This window comes from Ctenopharyngodon idella, chromosome 12, assembly GCF_019924925.1.
Source record: "Ctenopharyngodon idella isolate HZGC_01 chromosome 12, HZGC01, whole genome shotgun sequence".
Taxonomy (NCBI): domain Eukaryota; kingdom Metazoa; phylum Chordata; class Actinopteri; order Cypriniformes; family Xenocyprididae; genus Ctenopharyngodon; species Ctenopharyngodon idella.
Genome location: NC_067231.1, coordinates 29,779,991 through 29,793,442, shown reverse-complemented (window position 1 = coordinate 29,793,442; position 13,452 = coordinate 29,779,991). Strand labels below are relative to the sequence as shown.

The window sequence follows — 13,452 nt, the reverse complement described above, 5'->3', positions numbered from 1 at the left end:
TCCCTTAAATAACAGTGCTGCTCTTTGTTAGTCATTCATGACCCATATTCATGTACTTCCTCCAGTGTTGAAACTACCCAAATTGCCACCTATTAAAAAGCAATAAATATATTCAGATGGTCATGTACTCACACACAATATATAATAAAAAAAAGAATAAATAAATAATGTAATGTAATATAATATAATAATGAATATAAACTCTTACAAATTTGTAACGCAGAAATATTTGTATGAACATAAAAAGATTTTACATCTGGGACAAACTGAACAAATTTCACCGACATTTGACAAACAAAAAAATAATAATCGCTAAACAAAGGGGGGTCAGTATCAAAAGTAGCTGTCAAGATCTTGTGCGTCCACCAGCTGCTTTAAGCAGTGCATCTCATCCTCATGCACTGCAGCAGATCTGTCAGTTCTTGTTGTGAGATGTTACTCCACTCTTCCACCAAGGCATTTGCAAGCTAGCAAACATATCTTTTTGAAGCTCAAAAAAGTGCATCCATCCATCATAAAGGTACTCCACACGGCTCCAGGGGGTTAATAAAGGCCTTCTGAAGCGAAGCAATGCATTTGTGTATATATGAAAAATATCCATATTTAACATGTTATAAAGTAAAATATCTAGCTTCTGCCAGACTGCCTTCTGTAGTCAACTTACGAAGAAAGTGTAATGCCTCTCGCATTTCAAAACACTTACGTTACATTCTATGCATTCCATATTCAACTTATGAAACAAGCGTAACTGAAGTTTGAACCACTGTAGTCACGTGGACTATTTTAACAATGTCTCTTTCTGGGCCTTGAAATGTGTAATGACGTTTCTGCTTATGTGTAATTCAGAAACCCTCGGATTTCATCAAAAATATCTTAATTTGTGTTCCGAAGATGAACGAAGGTCTTACAGGTTTGGAACGACATGAGTCAGTTCTTAATGACAGAAATTTCATTTTTGGATGAACAGTTTATTGCTCTGGCCACATCTGCAGTCCCCATGCCTCCCTGCAGCAGGTCTATGCATGTTCATGCAGGTGTATCCTACGTAGGGATATGGGCATCTTTCTCCTGGTGTTTTGAAAGTTCTCTTTAGTGTCCTAAATTATTGAAACTGTGACCTTAATTGTCTAACCCCAGTAATCTGTTCAACAGGTGCATGTACAAATATTGTTTATGGTTCATTGAACAAGCATGAAAAACTTTGTTTAAACCCTTTCTAATAAAGATCTGTAAAGCTTATTTTACAAAAAATATATTTAAAATACAGTATCCTGAAAAAGGAATGTTTAAGTAACGAAATAAAAAAATGTATTTATATTTGAGAAAAATTAATGTATTGTTAGTAGTGTGCAGTATGTATGAGTAAATGCTAAGCAACTGTTGTTCATAACATTTTAATTGCCAGCTCTGGGGTTCACACTGAATCGGCAAGTAGCCTATGTTTGTGCTGCTGAGCTGACCAGCTCTCAATTAAAGCTATTTCTGATTCTGAACTGGATAGGTGGTTTGAGAAAGAGAGAGAGGCAGGGAGGACTGAGCATGTGCAGGTTATTTACATATAGGCTACTAATATGAACGTCCTGTTGGCACTTATTCACATAGGGCAAACAGGCACATAAGGCTTACACTTGGTGTGATTATGAAGGGCTTAGCACAGGGCTGCTGTGTGTATGTGGGATGTTTGAGTTTGCTTAACTGAGCATCCCTCCTCATGCATACTCGAATCGGCACATGGTTACTGGCATTGACAAACTCATCACACACACACACACACATGTTGGGCGCAGTTGACAGCTTAGCTCTAGGTTGCAGACAGAGAGGCAGAGGAAGACATCCAACATCTTCTCATATAGTAATGCTGTTCCTCAGGTTTAAGTTAACTCTTTTTGCGTACCAACTCTGAGCTTCTCTCCCTGCGCGTGCCGTGTCCACTGCGATGAACGCTTCGCGCTCGGTCAGCATGGGAATCCCCACTCAAGTCCCTAACAGCACCGCGGTGAGTGCGGACACACTCGCCCATTGGAATTACAGCGCAGTGAGTGCGCACAAGCTGATGGAGCTGCCGGCGCGAGCCACTACGGTAAGATGATTGAGTTTGTAATTGAACCAATTGTGTTTAGTGGTAGGCTGCGCGCGGATTCTGATTCTTCTGTGAGCGTATACAGCTCCGTTGTAACATATACAATCATGTGTGTTGGACTTTAAGACAGTTGAATGTTATTAACACACAATAAAAACGGGAAAATATTGAAAACTAACGTAAGAGCGCGTGCGTAATCGGAGAAGTTCATCCGTTCCAGCTCGTTTCAGGTCCAAGGGTGCGAATTGGGATGACTCCCTCAAAAAGATAGTCAGAGGTACTTGCGTTATGTTTTAAAAGCGCTTTAGTACGTCTCCATGTCCACAAAAGTTGCGTCAACGACCATTCACTTGTATACTCCTACTGCAAATTTAGTTACCACACGTGTTTAAAATATCTGCAGGAGAGGAACTAAAGATATTCCTTTTTAGTCTCCCCAAATGGACATGCAAGGATTTGGCTAATAAATGTTTTAGCTACTTAATCACGCCTCATTATTATACCCTCTGGAGAGTTATGCGTGCCATGGTTATGCATAGTTGATTCACAATTGTGAGTTTAGCGAACCATTGAAACGTAGAGCACGTGCTAAAACATACGATTGAGAATGTAGTGTCTTAAAACACTTAACCGAAAAAATTATAAACCAGGGAACTTTATGCCGATTTTAATTAGGATCATGATCTAAAATTACTACAGTAAATGATGTTCAAAAGGTCGTTAGTTAAGAGCGTTAGTTACATTTTCGAAATGTCATGGGTAAGTAAGGAAATTCCATTTTTTATGTCTTTTCTAAAGACCCCCTGTTACAGTACTTGGCTGTTGACAAGAATATTTAATATTTTTATTCAGCTGCAGCAATATCTGAAATAAAAATATTTCAGCTGTACTTTTCCATTGATATTTAATGCTTCGGTGAAGCAATCAAGTTGGAATGTATTATATAGATGTATCCATTCTGTGCATTTATGTCGAGGACTGGAGTTATTGCTTAACATCAGAAATGTGTTCCATAGGTATTTCTTTGATGAGCTTGCATTAAATAAAGTTAGTCTAAAGAGTAAACTAATTATAATGGTATTTTGTCGTGCTTCTCTGTAATGGCCACATGAAAATGCACTCAGTAGGTTTTAGAAATACATTTTATGCATGTTAGACAGTCTAGTTTTTAAGAATAATTGAAGTGGTACTCATTTGTCATTGTGATAAAATGCAGACATATTTGGATCAAGTCTCTACACTATAAAGTCTAATCTGTATGGTGTCTTTGTGATAGTACACAGCTGGATTGCAGCTGCTCACTATCACCCACACACACTCCACCAGAGGTGTTACAACCCAACAAGTGGAATTACTCAGCAAATGAGCACAGTTTACCAGACCTAGACAGAAGCAGACTGATGCCATATTCACACAAATGTATAACAGTAGTCCTATATAGGATCATGTGGGGATCTCGCACATGGGATTAATTTCTTAAAGAGGTAAGCTATTCCTGGATATTTCCTGTTTGACGATTAAAATGAGTAGCCTGCATGGATATATAGAAAATGAAATCAGGGAAGAAATGAAACAAATAAAAAGATAACAAATATGCATAATGTAGCTCCTAAGAGCGAAATTTGCATTGTAACATTTCATCACATGAAAACGATATTGAAATAGCATGATAATGATGTGAGGTCCTAAAGAAAAGAGCTTTAAAACCAAATTTTACTAAAACATAATGCTATCCACGAAAAAAAAAAAAAGAAAAAAGATTGCATTGGCAATAATCTACACAAATGTTAGGAATATAGTGCCATATGAACGAGTGTTGTGGCATTTTTCAAACAGAGGGGGGCCCTGTTCCTCTCATAAATCAAGACATTATTTTTTAATGTCATAACCACAACACACAGCGTGCATTAATATGCTGATGTGATGTGAATACAAAGCTTAACCTCTATATCTTCCATTGGCCTATATTGATATTTTTCAATCCATGTAATTTTTTTTGCACACATCAACAACAGCCATTGTGAATCTAACTAGTTATTTTCACCCAACTATGGAGCACAATACAGTATAGTATATAGAATTGATTTCCCATCTGAACCTTGTGTCATTGTGTGTTGTTATCCCTGCTGCTGTATACTATTATATTCTGTGTAATTGTTTTCACCTCTCACCCTTCACCTTTTGATTCCAAATAATAGACTGATTCTAGGGGTGGAGAGAATCAATGTGTGGGAGATAAAAAAGTGATGCAAATGTGGGTTTGAAAAGAAGCTTGAAAGAGAAAGTGAAAGGTCATGGTTGTATATGGACTACAGAGAATAGGATGTTTAAAACTATGCCAAAGACATTTGTAATTGTCAGTGAGACTCTCACTGTTTGCCCACAGCTAATATTTGACCACCTGTGTCAGTCAAACAGTTTATGTGATGATACTGCATGACAATTAGCATTTATATATTTGGCTGCATAAATTTCCCAATCCAAAGTGTTGAGAGATGCCCATGTGGTCTCAAAAACAACAGGTGAAATCAGCTATTTTTTTATTAAAATGAAAGACAAAATACCTGCATTTGCCCAATCATAAAAACCAGTAAAATATCAATTGAGCATGTGTTTGTCTTTGACAATAAATGCTGTTTTACTCTGAAATCTTGTAAAGACAATGGTGCAGGTTTTTCTGGTTAATTCATAAGGCCGTCATGACCCTGTGCTGCTTTGATGTTCTTCTGGATCTTTGAAGGTTATAGGATTTCAGCCTAGCTTGGTATTCTGTTGGGGAGCACTACTACAAAATGATTTATTACTGTACCATTTTAATGTTCTTCTTTTTTAGTTTTTTTAGAGGTAGACTTTCTGCTCCCATGGTTTGATAGAAATCTGACTTTATGGAGAAAAAAAAGTTGTTTGAGTTCGATTTGTTCAGTGTGTATTTGAATGATTTCTGGCTTGTCAAAGGTAAAGCAGAGAGCAAACCTGTTTCTGTAATACAGAGAGACATTAACAGGATGGCAACAATATAGACATTGGTCTTCTATGTCTGTCCCACAAGTGGGGAATAAAGCACAAGTAGAAAGCTGAATATGAAATACAAACTGTTTTGTTTTTAGTTTTTTTTTTTTATCATGAATGAAGTATATGTCTATGGAAGCTTGTTCGGAATAAAAAAGGTAATTGCGACTTTTTTCTCACAATTACAAATTTATATCTCACAATTAAGACTTTATAACTCGCAATTCTGAGAAAAAAAGTCAGAATTGTGAGTTACTCAGAATTGCAAGAAATAAAGTCAGAATTGTGTGATATAAACTCACAATTGCAAGTTAAAAGATTGAGCGCTGGCTATTGTATTTAAATGTTCACATACTTGTGTCATATGGATGTATATTTTAAACATCAGAAAGACTAAGACAATGAAAATAAGAGGGAGAGTGATTTAAACATAGCATCTGTTCATGCTTCAGTCACTTTGCCGTGTCCTTCAAGGCTTTCAGACATTAGTATTCTTCTTAACATCTGAATTGATAATTCACATGGTGGGTGTTCTTTATGTTTCCTGTCTGATTGTGCAAAGCTAGTGACATACCTTGAAGGGACATATAGGATCAGACCTCTCTCTCAACGAGAGAGCAAAAGTGTGAAAATCTCCTCACATAGATTCATTTTACATTGTTCCAAATTAAAATGCACATTAATTAATGGCAAATGTTTGAAAGAGAAAGTGAAAGGTCATGGTTGTGCCCATTAATGAGCCATTAATGGGCCTTTGGTAGTTCATTGTGGACAACATATTGTTGATTCTTTAGTACAACTACATACCATTTTTTTTTATTTATATTTATGCATCTGATAGATGCTTTTAATCTAAGCAACATACAGTACAGTGTAAGGTAGGCTACATATTTTATCAGCATGACCTTGATGTTGCTAACGTTATACTATACCAGCCTTAGGCATTAAACTATTAGTTTGCTTCCTGACAAAGACATTGAATAATCGGTAAGATGTGCTGTGTAAGATCTTGGTTGATTTTCCTTCAAGTGCATATGTCATGTCAGGTAGAGCAATTCAATTGAAATCTTTGCAATAAAATTGTAAGAAAAGATACTTAACTCTATGATGCATCAATTATTTAATTATGAAAAGAAAAATGATCTTATTCTCATTTGAAAAATGAGAGAGATGAAAAATGTTCAACTTTGGATAAAACACAGCGCTCGTCACTGTCACTTCTTACCCAGCCGTCCAATCACAGTGGAGGTGGGGCGGGACAAATATCACACGAACCAACCGTTTCATCATACAACAACAACAGATGATAACAAGCCCAACAATGGAACAAAATTTTTAAAAAATGGCCAAAGCAAGTATTTTACATTGTTTTGACATTTTTATATTCGGAAACAAACTACCTGCAAAATCAGATAACACTTTATCGGATATTCTGTATCATAGCAATTAAAGCGTCTCAAAAAAACAACAACTAAAAAAAAACCAAAAAAACGCTGCGCCTCCGAAGCACTCTCAAACGCCCACAGCTAGGTGTTTTCAGATGAGCACATGCCATTTTCAGCTGGATAAAAATGCTTTGGTGGTCACACAGCCTAAGGGTCAAAGGTCGCCACCCATGGTGGTTTGGATGTAGCATCACACCCAGAATAGCTAAAAATGGCTTTTAAAGATCCGTCCACTGTAGTGAAGTCTGAGGGTTAAATAATGATTCCCTTATGGTAAGAACTGCCAATGAGAAGCCAAGAAAAATGGGTCAGTGGTATCAGTTAAAGCATGCATAGATTGAAATCATCAGCATCTCAGAGCTGCACATTGTCAGAGTGCTTTTTAAACTTTGTCTCTCGAAACAATGTTTTTCCCTAGTAATATTGTAGACATCATTAAACAGGAATTTGTGCAGTTTGAAAACTTTAGCTTGAATTCAAGTTCACCTTCCCTCAGAAAAGTTCTTTCAGGAAATACAGCCCTGCTCTTTGCGGAAAGGTCTCAGCTTTTGTTGGACAGGCGGAGAAGATAATCTCCCCAAAAAGAAACCTTTTTTTAAAGCAGTGGATCAGCTGTCCTTTATCGCAGTTTCTGCTTGAGAAGTTTGGGGCCATGGTCTTCAGAGACGTTCCTCACTGATCAAGAAAATGTCAGCTGACGGATTTGTAATTGATTGTGTGTGCTTTGCTCTTATCCAGACTGTTTCTACTAGCCACAAGCTATGATAATAAGTAGGGCGGCACAGACAAACAAGTTCATTCAAGACAATCTGTTGCTCTCAGTCTTGCCAGGTTTTTTTTTTTTTTTTTTTAAATAATGCAAACATATCCATAGTACTTAAACTGTTAATTATTTGGATTATTGAAACATAATTAAAAATGATTTAGGATTTTTGTTGTGCATTGGTGTAAACAACTGCAGCCCCAAAAATGAAACACCATGATATCATTCACACTCAACTAATGGTACAAATAAGCTCCTTGTGCTGTGGTGAAGTGTAATTTCCTCTACTTTATCCATTTCTGTCTTTCTCTTTTTTTTCTCCTTGTCTCTTTATATCGCTCACTGAATGTCTAAGTGATAGTGACATTTTAAGAGCACTTCTCATCTATTTGTGCCGCAGAATCCTCCACCAAGTAGCAGCACATGCTCTCGTTCAAATCCCTCATCGATAGACCTAACAGAGAAGCACTGACATATGAGGATTAAAGCAAATATCAGTTCTGTCTCTTTAGATTAGGCGAAATGACAGTCGAGGCCATGCGCATTGGATACACTGCTTTCTGACTTGCGACTTGTGCTGTTGCACTTTTTTTTTTTTTTTTTTTTGAGGGTCATTTCATTTGAACAGTTACTGTCTATATATTACTGCCATCCAAAAGTTTAGTTCAGTAAGATTTTTGTTTTAAAGTTTCTGAATAAAGTCTCTTATGCTCACTGTAACAGTGCTGACACAGAGCAGATGGGGACAATGATGTAATGAACCCAAGTGCAGTTTATTTAATAAGGTGAAAATCCAAAATCCAAAGCATAAAACATAAAGTACAAACAAAATCCAAAATTTGAAACCATAAAAATAAACATGAACATAAACTTGACTATAGACTATGACTTGACACATAAAACTTAAGACAGCAACATACTTCAATACCCAACAAAATAACAAGGCAAACTCGAGGGCTTACATACACAAGGAAGGACTTATCACATAACAGGAAGGAGTACCACATGACAAGATAAACCAAAGAGAACATAACTTTTAATTGCTTTGTGTTGCGCTTTGGGTTTGAGAAAAGTGTAACATAAACAAAATGCATCAAAGTCATCATCATAATAACACATGAACGGTCGCCGCTACAGCTCATCCCGAGGTGGTGGTGCCCCTTCCTGAACTCTCTGCCTGCTCTGTCACTGCCATGGTGGCTGTCCATGAATTCATTGTGCCCCATGCTATGGCCACGGAGGCCGTTAATGTTGTTTCTCTGCCAGGGCCTCTTGATCCACCAACTCCACCATGGGGCTCTCCAGCTCTACTGAGGATGTGGTCATCGCCTCTACCTGCTCCATCGTGGTTGTCTTCTGTTGCATCTGCTCCACCCTGGTGGCCCCCATCACTGTTGGCTCTACCATGGCATTGTCTAGTGCTCCATGGCCCAGGTCCTCAATTGCTCCATGGCCCAAGTCCTCCATTGCTCCATGGCCCAGGTCCTCCAATGCTCCATGGCTCAGGTCCACCAATGTTCCATGGCTCAGGTCATCCATTGCTCCATGGCCCAGGTCCTACATTGCTCCATGGCTCAGGTCCTCTAATTCTCCATGGCACAGGTCCTCCAATACTCCATGGCTCAGGTCCTCTGATGCTCCATGGCTCAGGTCCTCCATTGCTCCATGGCCCAGGTCCTCCAATGCTTCATGGCTCAGGTCCTCAATTGCTCCATGTCTCAGGTCCTCCATTGCTTCATGGCTCAGGTCCATCAGTGCTCCATGGCCCCAACTGTGTTTATGAGGATACTCACTAAAACGGAGCCCACAGTATATTTTTCAATAATCGTGGTTATGATTTTTGCCGTAATCGAGCAGCCCTACTCTCCCCCTTCATGGGCCTGATCCTCCATCCCTCCCCCTGGTCCGCCTCTGCTTCACCACCTTCCTGGACTTTTCTTTTGGGGTGGATGTTCCTATAGGGCATCTGGAGCCACCCTTTTGGGGTGGGAATATGTCACGTTGGTTTAGGTTTTGTTTGTGTTCCTTTCTTTTATTTTGAAGTTTTCCCATTGTCATGTTTCCTGGTTTGGCATGTGTTTCCCTTGCCATCATGTGATCATGGCTGCATCCGAAAACTTAGGCAGCTGACTTGTTGCCTCGCTGCCCTGTCAGGCAGTGACTTTGCAGGCAGCGTTTGCACACAAAGGCACCTCACGAAACTGATTTTGGACAGACTTCTGAGGCAGCGTAACTGTTTAATGATCTACAGCAAAATAGCGCGAGCTTTGGTGAAAACTAAGCGAATATTTTATTACTACAATAGTAATTTCTCACTAGAAATTAAATCGAAAGTGGAAAACAATGGTCAAAAACGTACATTTACACAAAAAGTGACCGCCAACCACACCTTTCACGCCTTCTTTATTTTTTAGCTCAACTGTCTGTCACAGAATGGAAAGCACAGGATTGTGGGATATCAAAGGTAGCAAAGAAAACATTATGCTGCCTTCAAAAATCGATCAAATTAAGGCATCTAATGAGACAGAAAGTGAAGCTAACTTTGGATTCGGACGTGCCTTGATGCCTTCTTACCTTGGAATGTGTCCTCCGAAGGCAGCATTTTTAAATTTCCGGATGCAGCCCATGTCTTGTGTTTCCCTAGTCTTGCGTGTCATGTTCTGATTGTTTGATCGTCTTGATTGTTCACATGTGTTTCTAACAGTTGTGCGCTGCTTAATATTTTTGTGGTAACCATGATAATGAAGAGTTTTTGATGAATAGAGAGTTTAAAAGAAAATAATTTATTTAAAATTAAATATTTTGTAACATTATAAATGTCTTTACTGTCACTTTTGATCACCTAATGTGTCCTTACTGAATAAAAGTATCTGAATAAAGTAAATATTTTATTCAGAATACAACATAGATGACATATCAAATGATGACGTATCATTTTAAGGGAAAAATAAGTTGATTTTAAATTTCATGGCATCAACACATCTCAAAAAAGTTGGGACAAGGCCATGTTTACCACTGTGTGGCATCCCCTCTTCTTTTTATAACAGTCTGCAAACGTCTGGGGACTGAGGAGACAAGTTGCTCAAGTTTAGGAATAGGAATGTTGTCCCATTCTTGTCTAATACAGGCTTCTAGTTGCTCAACTGTCTTAAGTCTTCTTTGTCGCATCTTCCTCTTTATGATGCGCCAAATGTTTTCTATGGGTGAAAGATCTGGACTGCAGGCTGGCCATTTCAGTACCCGGATCCTTCTTCTACGCAGCCATGATGTTGTAATTGATGCAGTATGTGGTCTGGCATTGTCATGTTGGAAAATGCAAGGTCTTCCCTGAAAGAGACGACGTCTGGATGGGAGCATATGTTGTTCTAGAACTTGGATATACCTTTCAGCATTGATGGTGCCTTTCCAGATGTGTAAGCTGCCCATGCCACACGCACTCATGCAACCCCATACCATCAGAGATGCAGGCTTCTGAACTGAGCGCTGATAACAACTTGGGTTGTCCTTGTCCTCTTTAGTCCGGATGACATGGCGTCCCAGTTTTCCAAAAAGAACTTCAAATTTTGATTTTTCTGACCACAGAACAGTTTTCCACTTTGCCACAGTCCATTTTAAATGAGCCTTGGCTCAGAGAAAACACCTGCGCTTCTGGATCATGTTTAGATATGGCTTCTTTTTTGACCTATAGAGTTTTAGCCGGCAACGGCGAATGGCACGGTGGATTGTGTTTTCTGGAAGTATTCAGTAGCATTCCTGTATGTGATGCAGTGCCGTCCAAGGGCCCGAAGATCACGGGCATCCAGTATGGTTTTCTGGCCTTGACCCTTACGCACAGAGATTGTTCCAGATTCTCTGAATCTTTGGATGATATTATGCACTGTAGATGATGATAACTTCAAACTCTTTGCAATTTTTCTCTGAGAAACTCCTTTCTGATATTCCTCCACTATTTTTCGCCACACCATTGGGGGAATTGGTGATCCTTTGCCCATCTTGACTTCTGAGAGACACTGCCACTCTGAGAGACTCTTTTTATACCCAATCATGTTGCCAATTGACCTAATAAGTTGCAAATTGGTCCTGCAGCTGTTCCTTATATGTACATTTAACTTTTCCGGCCTCTTATTGCTACCTGTCCCAACTTTTTTGGAATGTGTAGCTCTCATGAAATCCCAAATGAGCCAATATTTGGCATGACATTTCAAAATGTCTCACTTTCAACATTTGATATGTTATCTATATTCTATTGTGAATAAAATATAAGTTTATGAGATTTGTAAATTATTTCATTCCTTTTTTATTCACAATTTGTACAGTGTCCCAACTTTTTTGGAATCGGGTTTGTACATACTAAACAGAATTTAAATTGATCAAATACTAAATTTAGTTTTTATTTTTTCCCTGTTATATGTGTTAGTAGTACAGCATGGGCACAATATTTCCTGTGAATGAATCTATTCTGAGTTCTCTTAACATGATAGAAAAGACAAGGTAACAGTGAGGTTATATTTTACTTTTAAATTTTCAATTTCAGTTTTGATTTTGAGTTCTTGGAAGTAACACCTGTTTCCAGGTATAAATTATCACATTGTAGGAGAGCATCTGTGCCACAAACCACAATTTCTGCAAACCTCCCACTGTGCAAAGAAAAATCCAGTAAATGAGAGAGGCACCAAAATACAATTTGAATGAAGAACACTGCATGCAAGATCTGTGTGTTCATATATAGTCTTATTTATGCTCAAATGGCTTGCTTGCATACAGACCTAAAAGGGTGGGTAGACAGGAATAGTGAGTGACTTGCTGAATCACAATTCAGTCTTGCAGGGTGAAAAAAAATTAAAGCGATTTATGTGTTGATCATTTGGTAATAGGTTTGTCATTTCATTGATCAACCGATTGTTGAGTGGTAGAAATGAATAACAATCTTGGCAGAGAATGTTTCTCATTCATCGCAACAGAAATAAAATGTTAAAGATTGTTTTGGGGCCCCCAAAACAATCATGTGCTGCAATTCAATTATTGTATTACTTTTGAGACCCATAAGCACAGAGGATCTCAGGTTGGAGTGGATCAATTTAGGAAGTGTTTTGGATTGACCAAAAGTAAATACAGGGTGTGCAGGTTCTTCGGCAGCTTTACTGAAGCACAGTGATCGTTTGCTTCTTTTTGCAGGTCTGATTGTTGCCTTCTTTTGTTCAGGGCTTCGGCTTGAATGAGTCTTTTAGGCTGAGCTTAAAAAAATGAAAAGGCAATTTGTACTATTTGTTCTCTCTCTCTCTCTCTCTACTTTTTCTGAGACTATTAAATGGTGAACATTTTAAATCTAATTTAGAATCAACCTTTTGACAAACATTCTTTGATCTGTTACTTAAAATTACATATTATAGTGCATGGACTAAAAAATAGGACGAACAAGAGCCATCTGATCGGATTAGTTGTGTCCGAAAAGATCAGCATTATCTTATCAAGGTTCTCACACCTGCTTTTGTTTGCAGCTTAATTTTATTCACAGCTGGTTGTAGGAAATACAATGAGCTTCATAGTTTTAACCTACTTTATAAATCTGGGATTCAGAATCCAATTAAAACAGATAAAAACAGAAAGTTTTATTTTTGAGTAGCAAATTTTTGAAACTGATCATACAAGGTCAGATGTTCTTCCATTGAATCTTTGGATCATTCTCCAGAACATGATCATCAGGTTTAATGCAAAATGTATTAAACTAAAAACTTTTGCAGAAAACAAAGCTTCCAGCATTCTTCTTTCAGTAGTGCTGGAGGGGATCTACTTCAATGAGATGATAAAATTATTTAAGGACCCATTTATTTTTGCTCTGTTATATCACGAGCAAAGATGTCCACATACACACATTAATCTGCTGCTGATCTGTGGCAGATTATAAACTCATTAGTTCTAAAATGTCCTCTTCTCTCACTTTGTATTCAAGATTGTCTACTGAGCAGTCTTACGCTATCGATATCATCTCCACATCCCCTTCTTCAAAGACTATACTTTTTTCCAGTCATTGTACAGCAGAGTGTTTCATTTATAAGAAATGTGAATGATTGCCATTATTTACTAGTCTGTATTACCCATCCATTCTATGCTCTAACTATTAAAGTGACCTACAGAGTGTCAGTTCCACTTTTTTG

At 38.1% G+C, this 13,452-nt stretch overlaps 1 protein-coding gene across 3 annotated transcripts in view; it reads left to right on the top strand.

Annotated features, from left to right (window-relative positions):
* The first annotated feature begins 1,903 nt into the window (after nucleotides 1-1,903).
* The window catches only part of LOC127524135 (melanopsin-A-like), a 38,553-nt gene continuing 27,004 nt past the window's right edge, over nucleotides 1,904-13,452 (top strand). For all 3 annotated transcript variants that reach the window (XM_051915528.1, XM_051915527.1, XM_051915526.1), the window contains exon 1: nucleotides 1,904-2,080. In XM_051915528.1, coding sequence (XP_051771488.1) covers nucleotides 1,937-2,080 — 144 coding nt within the window. In that variant the 5' untranslated portion in view covers nucleotides 1,904-1,936. The remainder of the gene's footprint in view (nucleotides 2,081-13,452) is intronic.